The 27751-nt window shown below is 46.7% G+C and overlaps 1 protein-coding gene across 1 annotated transcript; it reads right to left on the bottom strand.

Moving 5' to 3' along the window:
* Positions 1–684: 684 nt before the first annotated feature.
* Positions 685–27435, bottom strand: LOC133345287 (rho-related GTP-binding protein RhoN-like). Its single transcript, XM_061555921.1, has 5 exons — positions 26953–27435; positions 24225–24312; positions 11974–12083; positions 6294–6428; positions 685–2107 (listed from the first exon to the last, which is right to left on the bottom strand). The coding sequence occupies exons 1-5, from the start codon at positions 27175–27177 to the stop codon at positions 1778–1780; spliced, it is 888 nt and encodes a 295-aa protein (XP_061411905.1). The 5' UTR covers positions 27178–27435; the 3' UTR covers positions 685–1777.
* Between the last annotated feature and the right edge of the window lie 316 nt (positions 27436–27751).

Below are 27751 nucleotides of genomic sequence, written 5' to 3'. Positions count from 1 at the left end.
TTTTAGTATTTCCCTTCTACGTGACTTTACCGAAAGAACCAAGAAGATGACTATTTCAACATTTCATAAATGCATGAGGCAATTCAATGGGCGGTTACATATCTCTATATTAGCATGGGTGTATGTCGTTTGAGTGCATGTACTGTATCTAAATGTGTATCAACGTCTCTTTGTCGCTGCCCCACAAATCTGGCTGCCCGCCTGATGATGCTGGTTGTATTTACTGGCGAAACGTTACGGTAGTCAGATTGTAAACACACCGGTGTGCTGTACTAGTAACGAATTGGCACGTTCTGTTTACGTGACAAACCCCTTACTAATTGACTGTGTCGGGTGGTGGCGGGTTTAACGACACATTTATATTTACGAGATCTAACCCAAAAAAAGAACGATATTATAGATGATGTTGGTCGCGAAAGCCTCGAGCTAGTAAAATGCGTCTCGTTTGCGAACTTGCCGTTCGATTTTGTCCGTGACCGAGCAAAGATGAGAAATCTGTTCACACGTGAAATGTTGCACGAGGTCGGGCCTGGCTTCGGTGGCTTAAGCACGAGGAGCCGAGCAGTGCCACTTTGACAGCGGCTCACAGGCCACGGTAGAAGCGGCAGCAGCAGGCGCCTATATGTGAAGATGCCAGGAGCAGCCAGGTAGTGTTGGCCCTTATCAGTTTTTCCCACACAGTGGTTGCAAATTAAGTATTTATTTAGAAACCATTTAACAGACATAAAAAGCACTTATTACACGTTCGTCGACCCGAAAATAAAAATGTCACGCTGTGTGTGTGTGTTTTTTTTAGATAACAATATGCCGTACAACTTTCTGAAAATAAAACGCGGAATGCTGATTTTTCTTCTGCTGTAATCAAAACTGTTACTTTCCAGAGGGTGAAACAACGTGTTCAACAAAAAAATTCAAATTCGAATTGTTTACAGATTCGTAAATAAATTACAAATTACAGCACATCGCATGAGAGTTATCACAGTGACCCACGCCAAAAAACAGTTACCGCTACTGATACATTTGCCGTTACGTAGCTCGTGATAGATTACACAACAACTCATGAAGACACGTGACTGATTAATTTTCTCTTGCTGTTATTCGTGATTTCCTTCAGTCTCAACTATTGCACTTTTTTTTTCAAGAGTAGCAGACGCACATTCGCACGGATTTGACGTTTTGTGTCTTTCCGCAATCTTCCGTTCCTAATGGGGGATGCGAGTCTGCACCGCACGCAGAATGTCCTCCGCTCAGGCTGGCGTCCGCTCCTTGACCTGCAACTACCGGAGTCTCCGGCTCCAGGTGCCCGACACTCTCAACCATCCAAACAAACGACTTCTCAAGGCAGCTGTATAACACGGCGACACGCTCCATCTTTGGAGAACTACTCCCGAGTTTTTTGGAGGATAGGAACGCCTGCCTCGCTCGCGCGCTCGCGCGCACGCACGCACGATGCCCCACCACCGCGCACATTCTATCCAAACAAGGCCATTGTTATTCTCGGGATGGTTGTATTTTCACGATCACAAGCAGTGATACTCTTAAACGGAGAGGGGGCCGGGGGGGTGGCAGGAGGAAGTTTACCCTCGTCCCTCACCGGGGCCACGCTAAACGACAAACTCAATTGCTCCCCGGGTGGGCCGACAGAAAATCGCTCGCAACGGTCTCGGGAAGTTTGGGCGGCGGTCGCGGCAGTGGCCAGCGGCACGCGGCCCGCGACGCCGGGCACTCCCGGTGCAAGTGGCGACAGCGGCGCTCGTGGCGCCGTCCACGGCGGGGCTCACATCACCGCGCAGCTCTTGGCGCGCTCCTTGCGCGGATGCCGTGCCGCCCGCTGCCCCTCGGCGGGCGGCGCGGAGGAGGCGGAGATGGCGGCGGCGGAGGCGACTGCGGAGGCGACTGCGGAGGCGTCGCACGGCGACGAGGGGGGCGTGCGGGTGGCCGACGCAGTCTCGCGCCGCGAGTGGCCGCGCCGGACGAGGTAGCGCGGCAGGCGGCCGAGCGCCGCCAGGGTGGCCATGTGGAAGACGTCACGCACGCTGTCCTCCGACAGCTTCGCCGAGCACTCCACGTAGGCGGCCGCCCCGAGCTGCCGTGCCACGGCTGCGCCCTGCGCAAGGCCGCGAGAGCGAACGAGCGGGACGTCGTTAGCCGGCGCCGTCGGTTCGGACGGCGGAATTAATTTGGGCGGTGTGAATAGCGTGTTAACCCACCTGATGACGGAGACTTGTGTTGCCTCCGAAACGTAGTGATTTTTATTATTCTATTTTTATTAATTTAATTTAATTTTTTACCTACGTGACTTTTACCGAAAAAACTAAGAGTATTAACAGCCACGGTTCAGCGTGTCCCGGTGCTGAAACGGTCCGTCAGGTGGCGTTCGCCAGCATCTGACAGTCCCGAGCCGTCGGTGGGAATTCCACCTTTCTGTGGCAGGGACAAGTAATTCCGTATAAAAACAAACTACGGACTTCTCGCAAAGTAACGCTCATTTTGTCATCTTCGGAAAGATGATGAGCTGATACTCTTTGGTTCTTTTGGTGACGTCAGGTAGGTATAAAATAAAATAAATTAAATCACGACGTTTCGGGTGCAACACAAGCGTCCGTCATCAGGTGGGACAACCACAGCAAGAGACAATTGCTGAAGTGGGCAACACGCTTGTGTTGCGCCCGAAACGTCGTGATTTAATTTATTTTATTTCTACCTACGTGACTTTACCGAAAGAACCAAAGAGTATGTATCCCTGCAGTCACCAAAACTTAAAATCGAGATTTGATGAGCCTGAGTCATCCCTGGCAGAGATTTGTTTCCGCAGCCTTCTGACAATCTGGCACTCTACCATAATTCTACCCAGACAGAAACATTAGCTCAAGTGGTGAGCCTACAGATATTCAATGCTTACACTCACAGTATGTTATGCCCAGGAATATAAAGGGTGCTCACTTAGATGGCAATATATTTGAGTCTACTTGACACACGAATACAAAGAGACCTACTACATCCACGATCTCATTTTTATCTGGGCTACAATATAGCTGTAAGGATCCATGAGATTAATTTAACACAGCTCAGAAACTCAAATAAGCTAAACGAAAATGTAATTCTTAAATATAACAGACAATGACATTGTCTCTGAAATCAATCACAATAGATCTATAATGCCACGCCGTGTCTGCTAGCGATGATGGCAGACGGCGTGTGAGATTGTGTCAGATGTGCGATTCTGATAAAAAAAAACCACAACGAGCACGTTCATTACGGTTAGCCGAAAATTTCCCGAGGTATTGTAAAGACAGTGTTGTTTCATATATATATATGTTTAAAATAAAAACGCCAAACCTCCCAGTACACATTTCTTGAGGATGCATGCCCCAGCTGTTTCGTAGAGCCGCTTACTACTCCCGCGAGACGTTTTGCCGTTTCTCCACAAGCCACGGGATTCTGATTCACGATGTATCCCGCTCAGAATATTCAGAATATTTGTTCATACTGGAGGAATCCGATGAGCTATGAAGCTCTTTTTCACAGATGTCCAGCCGGGGCACGGGGTAAGAACGTTACGACGACAAACGGCACAGAAACACGACAGGAATGCAGAGTAGAAGAAAGGTTAAAGAGATCACCCAAACACAAACAAATACAACACGAAACCATCACCCATCCTACCAGACAAAGCACACTGGAGGTATTAACTTCTTTTTCACAAGCGACCTGGCCACAAATGATAGCTCAACAAAGTGGCTTATCAGTTTGACATTTAGAGAAGAAAAGGAGTCTAAAGGCTTGTTTCTGTTGGGCAGCGAACTAAGCTGTGTGACACCGCGGGATGCCACCTGTCCTGGTTTTCCCAGGAACGTCATCGTTTTGAGGAGTGACATCAGTAAGTCTGCCCGGGACAGTAGTGTTGGTTTTTTTGTCAGCTGCGTAACATTCATGGGGAATGCACCACTGAAGACGATGCATTTACATGACGTTCTCCCCTCCGCTCCGATTCTGAGATTTTCTTCTCTCCGTGATACGTTAAGGAGTTTTTAAAATCCTTTATATTAAGTTCACTTGCTTGCTTGCGACCGTGCAAATCTTTCGGTCGTTTTTTTACCTACTTCCCGTGATCCAATCGAGCTGACATTTTGGACACAGACTCGTTGTGCGTGACAATTAATTTTCGTGAAATTTTTTTTCCAAAATGTTACACTTTTCAGGATTTTTTTTTTTATTATATGTAATTACCAATTGCTTAATGGTGGCAAGCAATCATCTGACCCATAGGTGGCAGCCATCTCAAGCCAGAGGACGAGAGGACTAGCTGCCACGCATATAAAGGATTTATAGTGAAAAACTTTGTTTTTACGGGTTAATTTTTTTTTACTTACACGTGGCAGTTGTGGCAATGTGTGACACCGCTGTACCAATCGAATATTCTATTCGATCCTTGATCAATCGGGTTTGCTATTCAACCCTGTTTTATTTGTTTTATACTAACGACTCCAACATTAAACTATCGAGTTGACCGGTGTTGCCTGCTAGGGACTGTCAGAGCTCTCTGATTCTGCCCGAATTTTAATGCACTTTTTAATGGTTATATTTTAGCCTCTGCGTTTTCATCTCAGATGTGTACTCTTCTGGAAAATTAGTCTTTTATAATGGAAAAAAAAACAACAGTCGGTTTTTAATTGGTGTTGGAGATGGTTTGGGAGCCTGGCCACCCAGAGCCCGTTCGCAAATTCCGTGCATTCTGTGGAGCATCACTAATGACCGTGCCTGTGGGGGTCAAGAACCACTAATTCTTTTCTCTCGTTTTGAAAAAAAAAATCCCAATTTGAAGTTAACCAAAATGAAAGAACGCAATTTCTAACCTCACGTGACCCTACTTCCAGCCTCTGCCACCCAATGCATATTCCTCCCTTGAGCCTCGTGAAAGATGCATGCCGCATTTCCCACAAGCAAGGCGGCGATGCGACCGCGTGGATACACCCCGGGCGATGACAAACGGGCATTGGTTTGTCGGGGTTATTTTCACGTTTGTGTCGGCGCTTTCGCGTGACATTTTCATTCGCACGCGCAATTATTTACCAGGAATTTACATAGCCAAACAAGCGCTTCGCTGAGCATACATCATTCTGGTGCAAACATGTAAACAATGGCACGAGATGTTGCAAAGCGGCGGATGAATTATTCACTCGGCGTTCCCTTCTTAACGCACCGACAAGCATACGGAAAACAATGTTTACAGTCTCCAAATTTGTCAAAGGAGACAAAACAAACAAGAAAATTTTACTAACTGGCCGTGAAATGTTAAATAGTTTAAATATCTCAATAGTCGGCGAAAATTTCTGCAGCTGAGCGAGGGCTTATTTGAAAGCACACCTTGAACCCCATTGTCTCAAAACTCCCCAAGCAGACACATTTGTGCATGATGAAACTGAGTTAATACTGAAGGGACACTGCGGTTACGCGACTACATGACATTTGTGAGAATAATTGACCAACGTGTGGTAGTAAAACAGAGGAATGTTACACGAAACTGACCGGATACATTTCCCAAAACAACTCCCCTCGTAATAATTGTAATGGACAGCACCCTTGTTCAAACCTCTGCTGGACAACGACCTCCCAGATGTCGTATAGATCATGGGGGTTTGGCTTGATCATACTTCACTGCACCGTAGAGGGTGCGCGACCCTGCCCAGATGTCACTCGCTGCCGACGTTCGCCCCACGACTTTGAAACGAACTCAGGTCTACGTACTTATAGCACGGCGTTCTATAACCACATGCGCACCACCAAACCCCCTGTCGTAGGCAAGCGTTGGAGGACGTCACGAGAGTGACGAGTTTCAAGTATTGTCTCACACGAAAGAAGAGTGGCTTGGGTAAAAAACATTTATTCTAGATTTGAAGTTTTCGTGACTGCAAGGATTCATACTCTTAGTTTTTTCGGTAAAGTCACGTAGGTAAAAGATGAAATTAAAATTAATAAAAATAATAAAAAACAATAAAAATCACGACGTTTCGGAGGCAACACAAGTCTCTGGATACAGCAAATCTGGCTGTGGCAGTCCCACCAGATGACGGACACTTGTGTTGTCTCCGAAACGTCGTGATTTTTTATTATTTTTATTATTTTATTTTTATTTATATTTATTTATTTTTTACCTACGTGACTTTACCGAATAAACTAAGGGTATTAAAAAAATTGCTTGCAGAGAGGATGGCTGACACAGGAGCGAGTGGCTTTTGTTTGCATGTGGAGGTTGAGGCAGTCCGAGCGTGGTTCGATGGAGCTGCTGTTACCTGCTCCTGCGTAACAGGGATGCACCGCTGCTTGGACAGCTCCAGCAAGGTCTGCAGGTCCGCGCGAAGGTCAGCCTTGCAGCCGATGAGCAGGACTTTGGTGCTTGCGCCAAACTCGTGGCTCTCCACCCGCCACTGCACCAGCGCAACATGCCAGCAATCCCACGCACGCACGCACGCACACACGCACGAACAGACAAAGCACCTCCGATTAGCTCCATAGATTTGACGGAGCAAGTTTAAGCGGGCACTTTTCAGCGCCGGCGTGTTCGCAAGAGGAAGTGGCGTGGCCAAACTGCATTCCCAGACGCCTTTGTCTTCCCAGGGCTGACACTGGTCACACACCACACTGGCACCTGCATTACGCGTCTTAGACTGGAGCAACATTCCACAGGGTCCAGAACAGGTTCAGATAGCAAATGTCACTGATATGCGTGGCCAGGAATTTAACCGAGGTTTGCCGAGACTGTAGGGGGCACTCCATGGATTACTACAACAAAGATCAATGCAAAGATCCCCCGTGTAGCCTCAACAGACTGTTGGGGCAAGTGCTGTTAGCGAGCACCTATGAAGGCCGGCACGGCACACGAGGGTGTGGGTGGCCAGCACCTCGCCCGACCGCCTTTGTCTCCCCAGTGGCGAAGTTTACACACCACACCAGGTACTTATTTGCGGCCGAGTCGATCTAGGGGAGGCCCATGGCCGGTTCAGATAATCGTCACTGGTGTTTGCTACAACACCACCCCCCAATACAAACACACACACAGCTGAGAGACAAAGCTTCCCCTATAGCCACAATAGGCTGATGTGGCGACTGCTGTTAGCGAGCACCTATGGAGGCCATGCACATCGACACACACGGATGCACCGGCACTCACAGACCAGCATGCCGTGTTACTTGTCGATTAAACTGAATGTGGCATTGGCATTTTTATTTCTCTTTAATTTTATTCAAGCAACTGCTCTGCAGGGTCTGTATCAGTGTAGCCATGCATCTCATCATAATCCGTTTTCATTAAGGCTTCGGAAAGGAAATTTTTAACCAAACGTGGATCATCACACAACGCAAAATAAGCCAACTCGCTCTTGATTAAGCACCGCCCAAGGCAGCTGAATAATAAACTAGAGAGGATCTTTAGCGCAGATGTGTGTCGCATTAGAACCTGTTTGTAAGCTTTGCGGGCGCAAGGAATAACAGTGCCAACCCAAGGAATAATAAACTACTGAGGATCTTTAGCACAGATGTGTGTCGCGTTAGAACCTGTTTGTAAGCTTTGCGGGCGCAAGGAATAACAGTGCCACCCAAGGAGAGGAAATGAGACTCCGACAGATTGTGGAGGCTTAAGATCTCATCCTGATTGATTGCTGCTGTACACGGTTAGCAGACGGGACGGGTACGAACCCGTAGTCACACCTTGGGCTCACGGCCCTAATCTGAGAAACGATCTACTCCTGGGGCATCCTCCTCGAGCCGAAAAAAAACCAAATGATTGCACAAACGTGAACACTCCACGAGCGCGAAGCAGCACGCGCGACTTCTCCGATGAGCACACGGTGCGAAAGAAGTTCAACACGCATACCTCCCTCTTGTACCGCGCGCACACTTATGATGATTATTATTCGCACGTGCTCGAGTTAAGGGATCGTGTCTACAGAACAAGTGAACAATCTGTCAAAAAGTGTAAAATAAAAGGGCTTCTACGGAGGTAGAGTGGTAAACAAAAGTGACTTCTGGGAACGACGTGAGCCGTCGTCCTCGCGCCACGACGGATTGTCTCGGCGACTCGAGACACGGAATGCAGAATCCGCGAAGGGACGGGGGAGGGGGGACGTCTCGGGAACGACTGCCACGGAGTAGTAGAATATGTAATAAATAAATAAATAAAGACGCATGGATATTAAAAACACACACTTTTTTACTTGCATAGTAAAGTCATGTCATTCAGACTCTGTCTTATCGACAGACATGTTCTTCACCTGAGGACGGCTGCTTGCGTTGTGGCCGAAACGTCGTGAGAATTATTTTATTTTTATTATTTTATTACTTCCCTTCTACGTGACTTTACCGAAAGAACCAAGAAGAAGAAAAAGTCATTGTATTTTCGTCATTTGCTACATAGACAGGTAATACGACAAATCTCTAACCTTAAACACCTAGTCGTTCATAAAAGTTGAAGGCAGTATAGTACTATAGTAATAGAGCAAGTGCAGAATCACTGAACCCGAATTGATAGCTTGAAAGCATTTAGCGCGGCCCCCTTGAAAGTGTGGGGCCCGTAGCTACTACTACATATGTAGTAGCTACTACTACATATGTTGTAGTAGCTACTACTACATATGTTGTAGTAGCTACTACTATGTTGAAGCTACTTTTGCTACTCGGATGATCCGCCACTGCCACGGAGGAGTTCCCACTCTGCCGACGACTCAATTTGCAGGCCCCCCCCCCCACTGCCCCACCGCTACTGCCCGCCCCAAAGTCGGGGTCAGAAGGTAAAGGATTTATGATTGACCTCACGTGACCTGCGGGGCTTTGGCTCCGGAACTGCTCGGGACTACGGCATTACGTACCAAGCACAAGGGGTGCGGCGTGTGTGCGCGTGTGTGTCGGTGACCAGACAGCCGTCAACGAGCCCGTTGTGAATTCAGACAGAGCAGGACATTTAAGCTGCGTTAACTCAATTACAAATAATGTGTACGCGAGTGATTGACGTTGCAAATGATGATGCAGTAAAACGTTTGCTCTCCTATCTCCCTGGAGTATTTAACCTGGAACCACGGTAAGCGAGCACTGAAATATAATTAAATCCTTCCCCCGCACCTCCGATTAGCGCGGTTGGCTACGTACGGTGCGAAATAAGTTTTAGCACACATACATTTATGTGAATCCCTGCACAAACCAAAGAACGTCTAACGCCACTGTTTGTAAATAGCAACAACAACAACGACATTGACACAAGTGAGCATTTCCCTTTCTTCACAAACATTGAAAACCTCCCCTGCCCGATCTGAGCAGCACTATCCCTCCGTTTTAAACGCAGAGGTATAAAAGGAGCACTCGGCAATATGAGAGCTTGGACCACGCATCTGCGCCGAGAGACGGCAGCGGGCTAATGGAAACCGCGATGTGGCAGCAGGGGCTGGGGAAGGGGGTCTCGACTTCAAACGGACCCCCATGCAATGGGGTCTCCCACCCCCTCCACCACCACCCCCGTTCTTTTGTAAACGCAGTATCGGAGCAATTTTGCTTTTACTGCATCGATCCCCGTCGCGTCGCGCCGGGAGGGAGGGAGGGAGGAAGGGAGGGAGGAATGGAGGGAGGGAGGCTTCTGGTCTGAGTGAGAGGCACGAGCGAGCGCGAGTGTGCTCACCAGCACGACGGGCAGCCGTAGTGTAGCGGTGAGCGCTACGCTGCGCGACGAACCTGGTGACCCAGCGACGATTGTCTGAACCGGTCCTGGGCCTCCCCCCCTAGATCTACACGGCCTTAAATGAGTACTTGGTGCGGTGTGTGGTAGACATCGCCACTGGGGAGATAAAGGCGGCTCGGGCCTGTTGCTGGAAACCCACCCCCTCAAGTGCCGTGCCGGCCTTAATAGCTGCTCGCTTATAGCACTTGCCCCAACAGTATGTTAAGGCTATACGGGGGATCTTTGTCTTTGTACATTGAACTTTTTTCGAGCTGTACGTAGCCAACCGTGCTAATCAGAGGTTCGGAGGGGAAGCGTTCCAGACGGCCACTGAAGCACATCTGAAAAGGCGTGATGCTGATTTTGCGGAATTCATTGATACAAAACTTCAGTCTGTCGTATTTCTGTTGATTAAAAGCAAATCGTCATGGACGTGATTGCGCAAACTCATTTTAAAGAGCATTTTAAATGTCTGACGGCCACCGAGCCAAAGTCCGCCGCGACCGCGGGGACGAGCGGAGTTCGCGTGACGGCGGTCTCACGCCCGTTGACGACGGCAGCGAGCTCCTTGCTTGCGGAAACCTCGGCCAATGCTCCGCACGCGCCCCGATCGAAGAGCCCGCGGCTCTCTGGCTCTCGTTAACAAAGTGGGGGGGGGGGGGAGGTGGGGGGTGAGCACGATAAGTGCGATAGCAACTCCCCCACCCACTCCTGCTCCCCCACCGCCGCCAGCCTCCCCCCCCCCTGCATCGCATTCAGCATTGTACACGAGCACCGGACACGTCGTGCATTCGCAACAAATAAAGAAAACCGCAGGGCGACAACGCGCCGTGACGGCGTCATCCAGTCCAGGTGTAATCTAATCGAGCATGGTTCATTTTTGCCATCATCATCATCATCATCATCGATTTTTGGGTCAGACGGTGGAAATAAAATGCGTGTCATACACCCTCCGCCACCCGACACGGCCCATGAATGAAGTTACCACGTGAGCAGGCGTGGACGTGTTTCCACTTCTTGGGCGCGCGGGTGTCCAGGATAGCTAGCCCCCCACGTGTAATGCCGCTTCGTTGATAGGTGGGGGGTGTACGACACACATTTAACCCACGTAATCCGACCTAAAAATCAATTGTGAATCATGACATTGGTTACGAAAGACTGCATGTAGAAAATGCACTGATTGTAATTGCCTCTTGTATGCATTGTACATAATGTGTTATAAAATGCAAGGAGCTGCTTCTGATTATTCCACTCGCCCCATTTATTGAGTCAGCACTATGCACGTCTTGGTCAGCACTATAAGCACCAGTCATGGGTTCGATCCCGACCCGGACGCCCGTAAATTTGGAGTTTGAATGTTCTCCCCGTGGTCGCGTGGACTTTTCTCCCGGTCTTCCAGTTTTTCCCTCCACATTTAGAAACATGTATTTAGAGCATTCGGCTGCTACAAATGTCCACACGATAAGCCACTTTGTTGAGCTATCATTTGCAGCCAGGATACAAAATAGCAATATAGCTCAGTGGGCTCTACTTGATCAAATAAATAACAAAAGTAGTTTATAGGAATAAACCATAAAACCCACCCCTGACAAAAACAAGTCTTTGCGCAACCTTTAATATAAGCAGTGTAGATTATTTCTCAAAATGCCAGCTCAACACTTCATCGGACACTCGGGCTTGCTCAAAAACAGGGTCACGAGTGCCTGCAATTTATGGTGCTTGTGCAGGGTGTAAATGCCAGGCCTGTGTAGCCTGTAGCAACTTTCAAAATACTCCAAATAACCGACCGGAACAAATCCAGCAGCTGACGTATTGCTTACTGACAGGTGTTTTGCGGCATATCCCCCAAATGCCAAACATGGGGCTTGGCAGCGGCAGGCGCATCGTGAAATGGATTCCAGGTCCAGATTCAGTCGGATTTGCCGGATTTCCCCAAAGCAAAACAACGTCTGTAGTGGCAGCAGGAGCACAAAGCGTGTCTTTTGTCTTGTGTGTGCGGAGGAGCGGTAGCGTCGCGGTTCGATTCCCGCTCGCAGCCGACACGGGTGACGATTATCTGAACCGATCCCGGGCCTCTCCTAGGTCGACTCAGCCTCGTAAACATCGCCACTGGGGATACAAAGGCGGCCCGGGCGTGGTGCTTGCCACCCACCCCCGTGTGTGTCGCGCTGGCCTTCATTAGGTGCTCGCTAACAGCACTTTTCCCCAACAGTCCAATAAGGATATGCAGGGGGAGGGGATCTTTGTTTTTAGCAGAGGAGCGGCCTCACCTTCTTGAGCACGCTGTCCAGCGTCTCCGGCCGAGCCACGTCGTAGCAGATGAGGACGACGTCCGAGTCCGGGTAGGCGAGCGGACGCACGTTGTCGTAGTAGGGGGCCCCTGCCGGTCACAGTGACATCGTGGACAGGTCAAACGGAGGGGGCACCGGGATACACGCGCAATGTGGGGGGCACCGCAATATGTGCACCATCTACATTTCATTCCCAGCCGCGGTTCACATCAAAGATGGGTGATAAATGAACCAGCCCAGGATTTCTCGCTTCATCAAGCCGCAATGACCAGGGTGGTGAAGTATGGTCAATCGGTCCCCGTCACCTGGCGTGGCATGTGGGAGGCCTTGATGCAGCAGTGGGATTGACATCCGATTGCAGTATGTTTCCTGCCCAGATATTTGCACCAGAGATTGTTTTTATATGTTTTTAAAAAATAATTGTTCTGAAAATATCTGAGCAGGAAATGCTCCATTGTGAGGATATCACTGGCATTCATGAATATGCTGGGTGTGTATGTATAAACTAATTCCGCGCCATACATAGCCAACCATGCTAAACGGAAGTATGGGGGAAGGACAACAAACTTAACACAAAAAGCAGTTGTAAAGAAATGAGTTTTCAATCTAGACCATTTTAAATTGCATAGCTCCAGTGGTTTCCTAAATTCGGAAGAGCGTTCCAGACGGCCGCAGAAGCGCATCTGAAAGTACACAATGCCGATTTAGCGGAAATGCAGAAATTTTATTTTTTGACATGATGTAGGCAGGAATCTGCCATTCATTGATACGAGACTTTCACGCTGTTATATTTCCGTTAAATTAAAAGCGAACCATAACGGATGCAATTGTGCAAACTCATTTTCAATAGAATTTTTAATGCCAGGCTAAATGTTTATATGGTTTGCTTGTACAGTTTTCTCCCTGTGCTAAACTCCCGTACAACGGAAGCCTTTATTGCAAGTGGACATATATCTGTAAACGTTTATGTTATCATTATCTGCCACCTCGAAGCGCAACAAGCGTTATCAAGCGCCCCGGATAAGTTTGCTTTAGATTTAAAAAAGAAACCAGATAGCCATGGAAACAGCACTGAGTGCGTTTGGCTCGGTAGCGCTGCCGTGGCAGCCAAGTAAAACCCTGGCAAGTGTTTGTTGTTGGGGTTTTTTTACTGTTTACAAAGTGTAGCCTTGCAGGAAGCTTCTCATAGCTCAAGCCACTCTGAATCCCCCCACTCCGTCCAGGTGATTCGCTGTGGATTCGGCTGGCTAGTGACTTGTAACCCATTTTTGGTGGAGGGTGGGAGGAAAGGAATTTTTTTTTTAAAACAAGCAAACACAATCAATGACAAAGCTACGCTGTTAAAAATGTTTTCACCCTAGCCGCGAGCAGGTTGATCTCAGGATGTGTGGACTTTGGTGGCGTGTGACCTGCTGCCAGACTTCGTGGAGATTATAGGCATCTGCCGGGGTGGTCTGCTTGCCTTGACGGAAATGTGGGGGGGGGGGGGGTGGATTGCCGCAGGATTGGTAATGGGGGTAGGGGAATCTGGCCCTACCCTGCCGAGAGCTTGCCCTGCTGAGTTTCCACATCCTATACCATGTGGCCAAAGCAGTTTGTCACACGGGCAAAACGTTCATCAGACCCTGGCTGCCAGATGAAAGGGCGCTGGGCGAGTGTAAACACGGGTCAAACGCAAAGCAGGCGACATAAACACGCTCCCTTTGCCTCTGTCAAACACAAACATTTCCCCCAGGTGCTTAGTTTCCGCTGAACACAATCTTCCCGAGCGGGGCACATATTCTGCATGCAAGCGATCATAGTTCATCTTCTTGGTTATTTAGGTAAAGTCACGTAGAATGGAAATAATAAAATAAAATAATAAAAATAAATCATAATAATATAATTCTCACGAAATTATATTATTATGTTTTATTTTTATTATCCTCACAGAATTATATTATTATGTTTAATTTTTATTATTTTATTTTATTATTTCCATTCTACGTGACTTTACCGAAAGAACCAAGAAGATGAATCCCTGCAGTCACGAAAGCTTTAAATCGAAATTCGACCATAGTTCGTTGTGGACCTAGATGAACGCGTGGAGCGCGTTTCCCGCAAAGCTACATAACATCGCCATGCTGATCGGTGCTTGGACACTACGAGTTGGGGGTCAGGCAGACTGAGTCAGCGCCGAGTACACGAGGGAGGTTTGGTGTCGCCTCACTGCAGAGCTGGGCTAAAGCGCCACGGGGAAATGTTGTAGTCCGCGTGAAACAATAAGCCTCGGGCTGCAAATTTATACCCCGAAAAAAACCACATCAAAAGGTCTTGTGCTTTACTCTTCAATGGAGAGCCGGTTAAACTGCAGTCCTAAATGAAATCCGAGTGCTGCTGAATAAAACACCCAGCCTAGATAATTTTCATTGTATCATTCATCTTCCTAATCGTCCCGAAATAAAGCATTCCTTTGATGTGGATGGGCACCGCGTCCTGGAAAAACCTGGTCCAGCAAAGTATCATCCCACTGTTTTGATGTTTCACACACAAAATCGACGGAACCCTTTAAACTCACAATGCTCCCTTACCGGGGTTATTTGCTTTATATTGCGTAACCATGTGCAATTCTTGACCGCAAGAAACCGAGGATGCTTGACAAAGAACACACACGCGAGTATATGTGCTTATACAGCACCAGAGCGCGATCCTTTATCCAGCATATGCATACATAACACAAATCTGAGGTCTGTGTACTTATATAGCTTCAGTGCAATCCTTCACCCGCAATATCCGTGCATAATAACTTCACAGGCGCTTTTTCCTGCTATCCTTGGGGCTGCAATTCACCCTGGCGTTGGGCTGAAAGCCACCTAGAAGAGCGCAATGATTAACTTTTGCCGCCTCTAAGACATCAATTTGCTCAGCATTTATGATGACCCTGTCGACGGAGGCAGCGATTTCTCTGCAGTTGTCAGTAATGTCCCAGAGTAATTGAGACGGCCGTGAGATGCCGTGATGGGAGTAATGTTGTTAAAGCGCAGCGTTTCAACCCGCGGGCGATTTCCGCTAATCTGGAATTTAAATGTGATGCTGGTAATTTGCAAGTCAATGCTTCGGGGCCAGTGGCAGAAACACAACCACAACACGTGGCAGTAGGAGACACAAAAAAGAAAAAGTTGCAGACTTTTATGTTCATGAACTCGTAATTGCTTCGTCTATTTTCAAAGGTAAGTGTTTTTTTTGTGTGTTGAGGTAATTACATTTTTGATGTACTAATTATCAATGCAAATGCGTAATTACTATGGCAGCAACAATTATTAAACTTGATGAATTCTTGCAGCAGAGACCAATGCATGGAGCTGTATAAACAGCCTCTGAGATAAAGGGGTTTGTTTATTTGATGTAAATATATAAATAACCACGGGATTTTTTTTTTCACCCCCCCACCACCACGTCACAAAGCATCAGGTAACCCTTAAAACACTTGTCTAAATCCACCACATGCTTGCGCTTACTTGTTTGAACACGGGTTCGAAACCGGAGCCTCCGAAAACACAAACAACTCCTTCCGACGTGCATTGCGATGCGAGGCCAGATCTCACAGCCGCGTGCGTCAGCACCAAACGCACGCCCCTCAATTATTCCCCTTATTGGCCAAACAGACACTCGGGAAAGGACACATCTTTATTGTTTAGGGTCCAAGCAAAAAAATTGTCTACATTTTCCCTGGGACAAAGACCCCCCCCCGTACAGCCTCAATAGACTGTTGGGGCCAGCCCTGTTAGCGAGCACCTATGAAGACCGGCACAGCACACGAAGGGGTAGGGTGGCCAGCACCACGCCCAGTCGCCTTTGTCTCCCCAGTGGCGATGTTTATTACGCACCGCACCGGGTACTCATTTGAAGCCGAGTCGACCTAGGGGAGGCCCAGGACCGGTTTAGATAATCGTCACTCGTGTTGGCCGTGAACGGGAATCAAACTCGGGGTCGCCGAGTTCGTAGCGCAGCGCTAACCGCTACACCACCGCTCCCCCTTTTCCCTGGGAACACGCAAAAACGGTCTGCGCAGAGAGAGAGAGGAGTGGGGAAGGCTGTGTGAATGATCGTATGCCCGCATAAGTGCTCATGACGCAGCTACGCTGGGCTGCTCTGAGGATGGGCAACAGCGTCGGTCAACACAAGGGTGCCGACTGCTCAGAGCAGAGCGGACGGCTCTGGCTTTGTTCATTTTCGGCCACACGCAGCCACCACGCTGCTCTTTGACGTTGTGTATTTTTTAAATCCTTAATATTAAGTTCGCTTGCTTGCTTAGGACCGTGCAAATCTTTCGGTCGTTTTTTAACCCACTTCCCGTGATCCAATCGAGCTGACATTTTCCACACAGACTCGTTGTGCGTGGCAATTAATGTTCGTGGAAATTTTTTTTCCAAAATTTTACACTTTTTAGGACAAAAATATTAGATTTAATTACCAATTGCTTAATGCTGCCATGCAATCATCTGACCCATAGGTGGCAGCCATCTCAAGCCAGAGGACGAGAGGACTCTAGCCGCCACGCATATAAAGGATTTATAGTGAAAAACTTTGTTTTTACGGGTTATACTTGTTTCTTGGGGGTTTTTTTCGCACCACTTCGAACCACGGAGACTCTACCCCCCCGCCCATCGTGCGATTTTTTTTTTATGGGAGATTTTCTTAAAAAATGTTATTGGTGACTAAATGCTTTCGTGACTGCAGGAATTCATATTCTTTGGGTCTTTGAACCCAAAGAATATTGTTCGTGTTGTTATTATTATTATCTTATTTTAATTCATCTCGCCCCTTGACTAAGGCACTGAACAAAGAATTGGCGATGTGTAGATCAGAAGCGTAATGATGAGATGAGATCGTGAGAAGGATGGCAGTCCGTGAGTATGGTGATGACGATCGATGATGGGAGTGGCAATGGGTGGTTAACGAGATAGAGTGAGTGAGTGTCATGGATTGGTTGGGAAGTTGGGAAAAGTGGATGATGACGGGGTCAATGATGGCGAAAGGGAGCGGGAAAGAGAAGTTTGTGTAAGCGAGGGAAATGAAGCGAGCTTTCATGGAAGAACGCAACATGAGTGGTGAAGCTGATAGCTCGACAAGAAGGGGCAGGTTTTTAAATCCTTTATATTAAGTTCACTTGCTTGCTTGCTTGCTTACGACCGTGCAAATCTTTCGGTCGTTTTTTAACCCACTTCCCGTGATCCAATCGAGCTGACATTTTGCACACAGACTCGTTGTGCGTGACAATTTTATTTCGTGAAATTTTTTTTACAAAATTTTCCACTTTTTAGGATTTTTTTTTTCATATTTAATTTAAAATACCAATGTGATAAAAATGAAACTCTTACTCAAGAAAAACAGAAATGAATAATAAAATAAAACCGATGCCACGCATATAAAGGATTTATAGTGAAAAACTTTGTTTTTACGGGTTAATTTTTTTGTTGTTGCAGAGTCGTTGCTGCTGCTGCTGCTGCTAAAGTGACGTCCAAGAGGCGAAGACGTTCTCTTGATGCCACGTGGCTGGATGTGGCTGGAGCAATGTTTGTGAGGAGCAGTTGGGTTGAGAAGATCAACTGTGACGCTGGGCCTGTGCTTTGTAGTGTGAATATGGGAGGGCCCCACGTCAAAACAAGGGAAGCACACACACACACACACGTGTGTGTGTGTGTGTGCTTCCTTCCATAAGCTGCGTTTTGGGCAGTAGGTATTTGTGTGCATCAAGGCATGACAAAAATCTGTAAATATACTCGCAAATGATTTGTACACACGGATGCACTCCAAGACAATCAGATGATAAGCATGGCAGCATTGATGAGTGGAAAGAAACTGCCATTTGTCTAGGGAGAATGTAAAAAAAACTTAATTCTGTGCCTAAAACAACTCTCAGCCTAATTAAGAGAATTAACTGCTTTGTTTAATGCGTTTAACTTTTTAATTGCCTGTATTTTTGTTGGCGGGATTTTCTTAAATTCACATTTCTCGACGCATGGTGCGTTCCTTGCTCGTCTTTATTTACATAACTGATCGTTGGGATTAAATGTGGTTGGCTGAACTTTTTTGTTTATAAATGAACACTTGGGGGGTGGTGGGGGGGCGAGGTGGGGGGAGCGAGGTGGGGGGTGGGGGCAAGGTGGGGGGGGGGGTGAACCACGTGGGAGGGAAAGAATCTGCTGCTGCTGTTAGTGGGAAGATTTCATTCGCCTTACAAGGTGGGTGTCCTGGTGACACTGCGTGTGTGTACGCATTTCTAAAGCACACAATGCGTGATATGCATCCATAAAAAGTTGGCATCTTAACATTTATACCTCTCAGTTGAGTCATCATTTCAACAGCATTTACAAAAGTTACTGCTCAGATCACGTGTTCATAAACAATGAAACAGCAGCAGCATCACTGGGATAAATTAAGCATCAACAGAACCCAGAGTGATGATTTAAACGTTGTATCTTAACACATTCTTGAGAGAACATTATTTTAATTAAACTGCTTAGATCTGCAGCTTTGTGTTTCAGGTACACGTGCGTGTGTGTGTGTTGAACTTCTTTCGCACAGTACGCAGCAAACCGTGCTCATCAAAGTTGCCGGGAAACATTTAAAAGTGTTCCCAGTATAACTCACCACTGTGCGCACGGATCTTATAAAAGTTCCATTGTTTAAAATATAACAAAAACCACGCCTCCGGATACATGACAGCCCGATGGGGAGGAGTATGCTGGAGCACACACTTGCTATCTTCACTTTGCTTGTGCAGAATTTAAATTGACAGAAAAAATAGCTTCCCTTCCCGACCAAAAAAGTTAAGACACCCAATGTTATCTTTTTGAAGCAAACTAAAAGGAAAGGGTTTATAATTATAGTAGTTTACCTTTCCACACTGTTCTACAGAACATTCTGTCACATTGAGTTTGACCATTCGCCATGAAACTAAAATTATAGTGCCACACACTGAAAGTGCCCAAACTTTTATGGTTTCATATTTATTTGCGACGTACGTTTTACTCTGTGCAGAGAATTCTCGAGCAAAACACGAACTGCTGAGAATGTCACTCCGTGTCTGCAGTAAAGACGTGGAACTCTTTCTGTCATGCGATGGCATCGAAAGCCAACACGAGTCACATCGAAGCTCTCCAAAAACAACCGCCGTTTATAGACGGCAATTTTGGCATCAATGCAAAAAAAATGTCTGTTGCCTTATTCGCAAACGCGAGCTTTAAAAGCGGCAGAACATTAAAGAGCTGGTTCTTTATAAATGTTATTTGTATTTCTTCTCGCTGTTGTTTATTACTGTTATGTTAATAGTAATACCCATGCAGGACGGATTTTGCATTTTGCTCCACCATAATTTATATTTTTTTACAAAAATATAAAATTTTAACAAAAATATAAATTATTTCTTGAAATATATAAAAATTATCAATATAACTGAATTATGTACATACTGTATACCTTAGAATGCTCCATCATGTACGTGTAATACAAATGCGCGAGAACATGATATATAAAATATGAAGTTGCAGTGTAAGCTACGTCAAGCACCTTCTGTGACTGCCCTCTATAAATAAAAATTAGATGAGATAATAAATGCGCCGTACTTGCGGAAATATTTAGTGACGGTTTATTGTTGTTACCGTTATTGTTTTTATTTTGCATAGAATTTATTTATCTTCTTGGTTCTTTCGGTAAAGTCACGTAGAAGGGAAATAATAATATAATAAAAATAAAACATAATAAAATAATTCTCACGAAGTTTCAGGCCACAATGCAAGCAGCCGTCCTCAGGTGAAGACCAGGTCTGTCGGGGAGACAGCGTCGTATTATGTTTTATTTTTATTATATTATTATTTCCCTTCTAGAACCAAGAAGATGAATCCCTGCAGTCACGAAAGCTTTACATCGAAATTTAGAATTAATTTAGTTCAGCGGTTAGTCAAACTTTTCAGCTGGGCCATACAAGGACTCCCACCGGTGAGACCGGCTCGCCGATGTTTCGCCATATTTTTTCAAAGCGCCCTATTATAACCTCCTTTAATTGCTTCGTCTTTGACGAATACATTCTCTTGGTGACCTCGCAGGCATTAGAACAAGCACGCGAAAAAAAAAAACCGGGTCGAGGTCCACGTCGTATTTAGCCTTGCTACCACATTAATCAAATGAACAATTAACTTGCACATCAATTTATTGACGACAAAATGTGTTGCCAATTAAATATTCATTTAACAACCGAGAAGCGATGCGGCTAAACAACTTGAGGAGTTCAATCCAAATGCTCAATGGGATGGAAACGCTGCAGAGACGGTTTTGCAATTAAAAAACATCAACGAACGGTAACGCGTCCCTTGAAAGTATATTTAAATAGCTAATAAGAATTCAAAATGAACAAGACCATTGTTGGATTGTTACGACTCTCGACAATAAATGTTGCAATACTAATGCTGAAACTGCATTCAAAAGTAGCAATTGTAAGCCTCTGTGTTGGGCAAAAGAGGGTTGTTGTTTTTTTTTTCTCCAAATTTTTTTTAAATGTAAACGCTCAACAAACTGGATTCATAATCTCGTTTTGTGAATTATTAATAGACTTTAAATAAGCATTTCCACAGTGGGTCAAGCAGTGGGCTTTTGATGGAAGATTATCGTGACAAAGAAAATATTGTATTGAGTATACACACGGGGTAATGGTGCCAAGAGCCTAATTACCAGACATTATAGAGTTGAGATATGGATTAAAAGACAACCTAATCTCAAAGAATACTCACCAGAATACATTACAGAGATCCCCGGCTTATCAGTTAAATTTTTAATTAGAGTTTGGATTAGCTTTTGGACAGGGTTAATTTGGGTTCATGCACAGGGCTTAGCTCTAAATAATTCTGTCATGCTTCGTACCATTAAGTTCCAACAAAAAAAAACCTGCCGGTAAGGATACATTCTTGAGTGCGCAGAATGGCCTTGTGTTTTGCCTAAGCTGGTGATTACTCATTACACCTTCTCAATACAGCGACTTAACTACACGCCATGTTGCTGACACAATTGTCCCCACGGCAATGTATCAATTGATCGTCCTGCGTTTATTGCCCAGTACGCTTCATTTTGTTTACATTCGGGCATTTGTCATCAGAGACAGATCGGCACTCGTGGCCCAGACACAGTAAGAAGCTATCATTACACGCCCTCCCATGTGTCAGTATATCTTCAGAGATGTTCTTTGTTTCACATTCGTATTTCGAAGACAAAAAAACCCCAGTGTTACATAAAGCTATCTTATTCAGAGTGGCTAAGCATACATCTCTCTTACATTGCCCTCCTTGTGTTTTGCATAGCGCACGCTGCCCCCACGAAATGTGAGCGATAAGCCTTGCAGAAGGGGGCACGTGCTGATCGTGTTGGAAGGTATCGGCGCGGTCTGGCACACGCGCGTGAATGTGTATTCAGAAGCTGCCGTGCTCGGTTTTTTTTGGTCACGCACACTTGGCGAGAGGCAATCCGTCATTAGCTTGCCACCAAAAGTGTGGTCCAATTTACCGTTCAGCACAACTGAGCCCTCCCCCCCCCCCACACCACCCCATCTGCCAAAGACCCGGGCAGCCGGGTGTGAAATCAACACGGGTGTGGCCAGTGTGTTAGCGAGACAGGAAAGGGGGGTTTGGGTTGTCCGGGGCTATGGGGTGTTGAGGGCACGTGACACACACAGGCACACACGTGCGTGTGTGTGTGTGAGAAAGCTCTTGTGCATTGCCCACCACGCTCTGTGTCCGTGCCTAATGAGCAGCGGACCTAATACGTGAAAATAGCTCTCCTGTGCAAAGTGGGATTATCCCTGAAGGAGGCAGGTTTCCAGAGATGTGCATTGGTACTGGCGATGAGGATTGAGCCATGGCCAGTTGCCACAACGCACAAGCGTCCAACTTCGCTGGCTGCTTTGTGATGATGCTCAACCGCAGCACTTGACGGGGACAAAAAAGCGCAGTGAATTGACAGAATTTGACTTTCAGAGACCGATTTAACATAATGACGGTATATATAGGAGCATTGTGTGCATTTATATCCAAACGCTGAAGTTATTGGCAGGGACATCCGATGTCAAAATATCCTCTAATTTATTGTTATTCCATCACACCATGTCATTCAAATGCATTGCCTTTTGTGATTTGATTTGTGGAAGCTACTGTCCAAAAAGTAAATGAATTCTGCTGAGACTTTAATCACACTTTATACAATTTGCGTTTTTTCTTCCGATAATTGGGCTGCAATTGATTATTTTTCCATTCCTAAGATAAGTGTAATTGAAAATTTTTAGGGCTTTGCGGTAAAATAAATGGTGGTTAATGGGCCCAGCCCTTTACACATGACCATGTCTGCATTAAAGATGACGTAAGCATCCAGCAAACAGAAAATCACGTGGACTAAAAACATCACTAGTTTTAAGACAGGACAGACCTATAGGACACGAGTTAAAATGTAAAAAAAAATTAAACGTAAACTAAAAAAAGCTTAAGATATTTCATACTTTTTTTTCTCTCTAAAAGAGCCAAACCTCGACAAAACGGTTGCCCCGAAGATAATCGTCAAACGGACTTATCTTTTGAAAGAGCCAAAGAGTGTGGATTCCTGCAGTCACGAAAGCTTCAAATCAAGATTGGACTTATTAAGTGTTGAAATACATTCTGTCTAAGACGGTTCGGGATTGCGCCGCGCAATGTCTGCGGGCGGCAGATGAGAGCAGCAGGCGTCGCAGCGGGACGCGGCGCGTGCTTAACAAAGCATGCTGGCGGATGCTTCCATAACAAGCGGCAGGGTGAAGCTAAAATTAAAACGCAGCGTGTATATGGAAAAAAAATATCACCCTCCTCCCCCAAACTCACCACCCGCACGAAATTAATCACTTTATCGCCGTAAAACGTACAACGCGATCGCACATTGCGTAGAAGTTGTGGCCGTGGTGGTGTGAAAATTGGGGTAGTGGGGGGGGGGGCAAATAGGAGTTTACGTCAGGTGGGAACGGTAAACTGTGCTTGGAAGGAATCAGTCGTAATTTGAGCGCTGTGTGTGGTGGTGGTGGTGGTGGTGTACGCTGGGCCAAACACCCGCCACAGCGCTCCATGCCCGAGACCACCAACCGTGAAAATGATATGAAATACTAAAGGGCATTTTGCCTGGGATGGTTCCGTGATCCTCATTAATGCGCTGCTCACACTCTCGTGATGCACACAGATTAATTGTCTGTGGCACGAGGCGCACATGGGATGGCCCTATTTCATACACCACCTCACTGCCCGTGTGAGGCATTAAAAAAAAATTAAGGGCAATGTGAGTGTGTGGTGACATGCAGGGAAATGCACTACACACATACATGCCACTGCACTCAGTGCATGTATGTGTGGAATTTTGCTCTACAAAACATTAAATGATGACACAATTTGTATAGCAACTGTTTATCAATTCATATTACAGAAAATGGGATTTTTGTTGAAAAATAATAGATAATTATTAATGACAACAAGAATGAAAATACTGCAATGTTACATATGCGGGCCTGTTCTCCTATATGGATTTGAAATCTGGACAATTACAAAAACTCTAAAATACAAAGAAGAAGAAACAGGATTTTTTTATGAAGGAGGATGTTAAATATTTAATGGGCAGACAAGATAAGTAACATAAATGTCTTACGGATAGCAGCAGGTACACAATCAGAACATTAATCAGAGTAATTAGAAAAAAAGCAGGGTTTGATTTTATGGACATCGAATGAGAAAACAAGATGCTCAATATAATCATAGTTACGAAAAGCCAGAGGAGACAGCGAATAAAGTACATAAGCAATTTTAAATAGATGCCACTTGGAGGAATATTATCTCCTACATCCCACTAACACGGTTAGCTACGTGCGGTGCAATAGAAGTTCAAATTTTCTAGTCGTGGATTTCACACCTGATGATGATTGCTTGTGTTGCAGTCGAAACGTCGTGAGAAATTTTTTTTTTATATTTATATTATTTTATTATTTCCCTTCTACGTGACTTTACCGAAAGAACCAAGAATATGCAACATACACACATTCACGCAAACTTCGTGAGTAAACGTCACGGACAGAGCTAAATGGTAGAAGGAAGGCCAAGATCGTCACCGTCATTGAGGGAGGACGTGGCACAGCGAGAGAGAGAGAGAGGGACAGTGTGTCGATGGGCCGTGTCCACACATGGAAGCGGCGACCTTACCAGACGTGTCCCACATGTTGAGCTCGATTCGCTGTTTCTCGATCTCAAAACTTGCCGTGTAGTTTTCAAACACCGTGGGAATGTACGTCTGCATTGCGAACAGCAAAAAAGGTTTGGTGGAGGGGGGGGGGGACGACAACACTGCGTGAATCATCGTCGTGTTTACGCCACATGAGATGAATGCGCTTCGGTGCCCCGAGTGTGAGAGAGAAAAAAAACGAACGCACCACACGCGTACGGATATAATTATTTCAACGACGCCCCACTCGCTCTCTGCCTAATGGGGTACCCGTGCATAATGAAACTCCCCAAGTTAATTATTGCATTGCGCTACGTGCCCACCTATACCAATTACTCACGCCAATATTCCATTAAAATGACATCATGGAGCTGGGATGGAGGGGGGGGTTGTGTAGTTTCAAACATCAATTGCTCACGTGTCCCGTCCATGCCCCTGGTTGGCATGTGACTCGCTCGTTTGCTCAAACGGCCCACGTGCAGTGTGTACTGCACGTGTAACCATCTCACACAGGTACAACACCCACACGCCCGCTCCCATCATATGTGGGGCGCATGAGCTAATTCAGTTTGTCGGGCAACTAATCAAATGCCACTCTTCCGTCATGCTACTGGGGGCGCTTCCAGCGTGGATCCTGAACCTTGCGTCAATAGGGTCACGCAGCCACGGTATCGCTCGCACACACGCACAGGGAATCTATAACAGGCTTTGTGTCAGTGAATCAGTGAACGGTTAGGCCGGTATTGGTTGCAGAGGGGAGCCCCACAATGTGTGCCAGAGAATTAATTACAGTAGCTTTGAATATCGCTCAGTGCACCCTCCACTCAGTTGTGCTACGTATACTTAACGGCAGCTTTGTGTGCGAGGAATTTTAATGGCATTGTGAGCCTTTGCTATGAACGTGTGGCTTTACAGACACAGCCTGCGTGACCTCACTGAGTAAGCCCCCTTAGTAGGATTCTCAAACTCTGCAGGGCTGGAAGACAAAGATCCGCATTGTAGCCTCAGCATACTTTTTGGGGCAAGTGTTGTTAGCGAGCACCTATGAAGGCCGGCACGGCACGCGAAGAGGTGACGATGTTTATACAGCGGACCAGGTACCGTGCTCATTTGAGGCCGAGTCGACCTAGAGGAGGCCCAAGCCCGGTTCAGATATTCGCCACTTGTATTGGCCGTGAGCGCAGCGCGCTAACCGCACATCCGATTAGCACGGTTGGTTACGCACGGTGCGAAAGAAGTTCAACATACATACCTAACCGCTGCACTACCGCTCCTCCATACACACACACATCTCGTCACATAGAATAGCTACAGAGTAGCTTGCTGTTGTGCCTCTCCACTGGGCTGTAAGTATGTACACGGACTGGTCTCGTGGTCACACACACGGAACAAAATGTGCCCTTGCCAGTCTTGCGTGCGACATTTTTGAGTCGTGTGGTAAGTCTCTTTTGGTTCCCGTTTCACTCGCACATTCCGTGAGCCTGATGTGTTTATTCATTTATTATTTTATATTTGTCCGACGGTGCGAACGGAGTCCCGAATCGTGTTTTGGATTTGGAACGACGCGAATCGATTTTTCAGGTTTATTTTGGCCACAGGTAAAAGCCATTGGGCAATAAATGCTAATTTTCAAAGGGGGTCTGATAACGTAAACAAAAAAAACATGAAAACAATCGAAAAACCACTGCATATACGTGGTCAACAAGTTCCGAATAGAAAAAGTCGTACATCGACGCGGTACAGCGAGCACAAACAAAACAAGGCTAATGGAACACATCATATACAAACCCTATTCTAGCTTAAAGTCTGCAAAGCATGGCGATTAATTCAGCGAGACCTAAGCACTCAAAAAACATTTGATTCGCGATTTTTTTCTTTCATTAAATTAATGAATGTACGATCCGGCCTATCCCTCCGCCCCCCCGCTAAAAAAGGTCACAAAACTAGATGTCACTGTGTGAAAAGTGAAGCTAACAGTGAGTGGCTGACCTACGTGGAATTATAGGATTGTATTTTACCTCCTGGCTAGAGGAGCGCTTTCCCCCCCCCCCCAATTGCTCATTTGAGCAGGGGATGGAACGTTGATTCAGTACCCCCCCCCCCATTGAGTTTGACCACGCAGTCATCTCTGTATTACGCATCATCCGACACCAGCTTCGGCGTGGTTTTCTCCGAGTATTTTTATTTAACGCTGTGATTCGCACCTCCGATTAAGACGGTTTGCGCGACGTACGGCGCGAAACAAGCTCAACATCCATCTCTTCCACACAACGTAGAGATCGCAAACCGATGCAGATAACGCGTACACTCAAAAGGCTATCGACGTGAATGACACAATGTGGGTTTATATAACGCCGAACGCATGGGTATCTCTGGATTAGAATATGCTCGACAAATACAAACTATTCGTTGTGTTTGTTCCATTTAACCACCACGATGACTGACACTCGACTCACAATTGCAATTTCATGAGTTCACATCCCGTTCGGGGTCTACTCATGCCAGCATCATCCCATCGGGGGATGGAGTAAAGTGAGTACAACTTTGTGGAAAACCCCCACAATGGATTCCCTTGCCCTCGCCATAATAACGTGGAATTTACACCACGAAACACCCCAACGCTCGCTCAATCAGGCGGACACATCGACACACACACTCATCCTGGCGTATTCGACTACCCGTGGGTAAAGGTGAATAAATGATGGTTACCTGCGGGTAGCTGTCCTTAGCGAACACGTGCAGCAGTGCCGTTTTCCCGCACTGGCTGTCCCCGATCACCACCACCTTGCAGCGCATGGCCGGACCTTCCATGGTCGGATTTCTCCCCAATGATGCCGATCCCCTGGCCACCGTCGCTCTGCCAGGGCGCGTGTGAGTGTGTGCGCGCGTGTGAGTGTGCGAGTACGTGGCGTGCGATTGTGCGGAGGAGTGCATTGGGAGAGCGAGCGTGCGTGCGTGCGTCCGCGCGCGCTGCTGTGCCTGTATTGCTGTGAGCCGGCGCGTACCCCTGCTGCCTAAATGCGGGGTTGCGCAAGTCTTCTTTTTAGTCGTACCGCCTTCCCAGCCGCACCGCCCAGCCTCTCCTCCTACTCCTCCTCTCAGTCTCTCCGCCTCCCAGCTTCTACTCCCAGCCTCCTCTCCCGGCCGCACCTCCCAGCCGCACTGCCTCCCAGCCTCTCCTCCTTCTTCTAGCTTCTCCTCCCAGCGACACGGCGCCCCCTCTCCAGCTTCTACTCCTAGCCTCTGCTCCCAGACTCTCCTCCTTCAGCCTCTCCCACGCTCAGCTTCTCCTCCCCTCCCAGCCTCTCCTCCTCCTCCTTCTTCCAGCTTCTCCTCCCAGCGACACGGCGCCTCCTCTCCAGCTTCTACTCCTAGCCTCTGCTCCCAGACTCTCCTCCTTCAGCCTCTCCCACGCTCAGCTTTTTCTCCCCTCCCAGCTTCTCCAGGCTGTCAAGCTTCTCCACCCAATCAGCTGCTCATCTCAGCTTCTATATTCCAGCGTTCCTCG

Source organism: Lethenteron reissneri, chromosome 21, assembly GCF_015708825.2.
Source record: "Lethenteron reissneri isolate LAM-NWPU_2019-01 chromosome 21, ASM1570882v1, whole genome shotgun sequence".
NCBI lineage: Eukaryota > Metazoa > Chordata > Hyperoartia > Petromyzontiformes > Petromyzontidae > Lethenteron > Lethenteron reissneri.
The sequence above is the reverse complement of the archived record's forward strand: the minus strand, read 5'-3'. Positions and strand labels throughout refer to the sequence as shown.

Coding starts and splice junctions, on each gene's coding strand:
- LOC133345287 (XM_061555921.1), bottom strand. CDS start 27,177: ATGCACTCCTCCGCACAATCGCACGCCACGTACTCGCACACTCACACG. Junction 24,313..26,952: donor CTAAGGACAGCTACCCGCAG/GTAACCATCATT, acceptor TTCGCAATGCAG/ACGTACATTCCCACGGTGTT. Junction 12,084..24,224: donor CAACATGTGGGACACGTCTG/GTAAGGTCGCCG, acceptor TGTGACCGGCAG/GGGCCCCCTACTACGACAAC.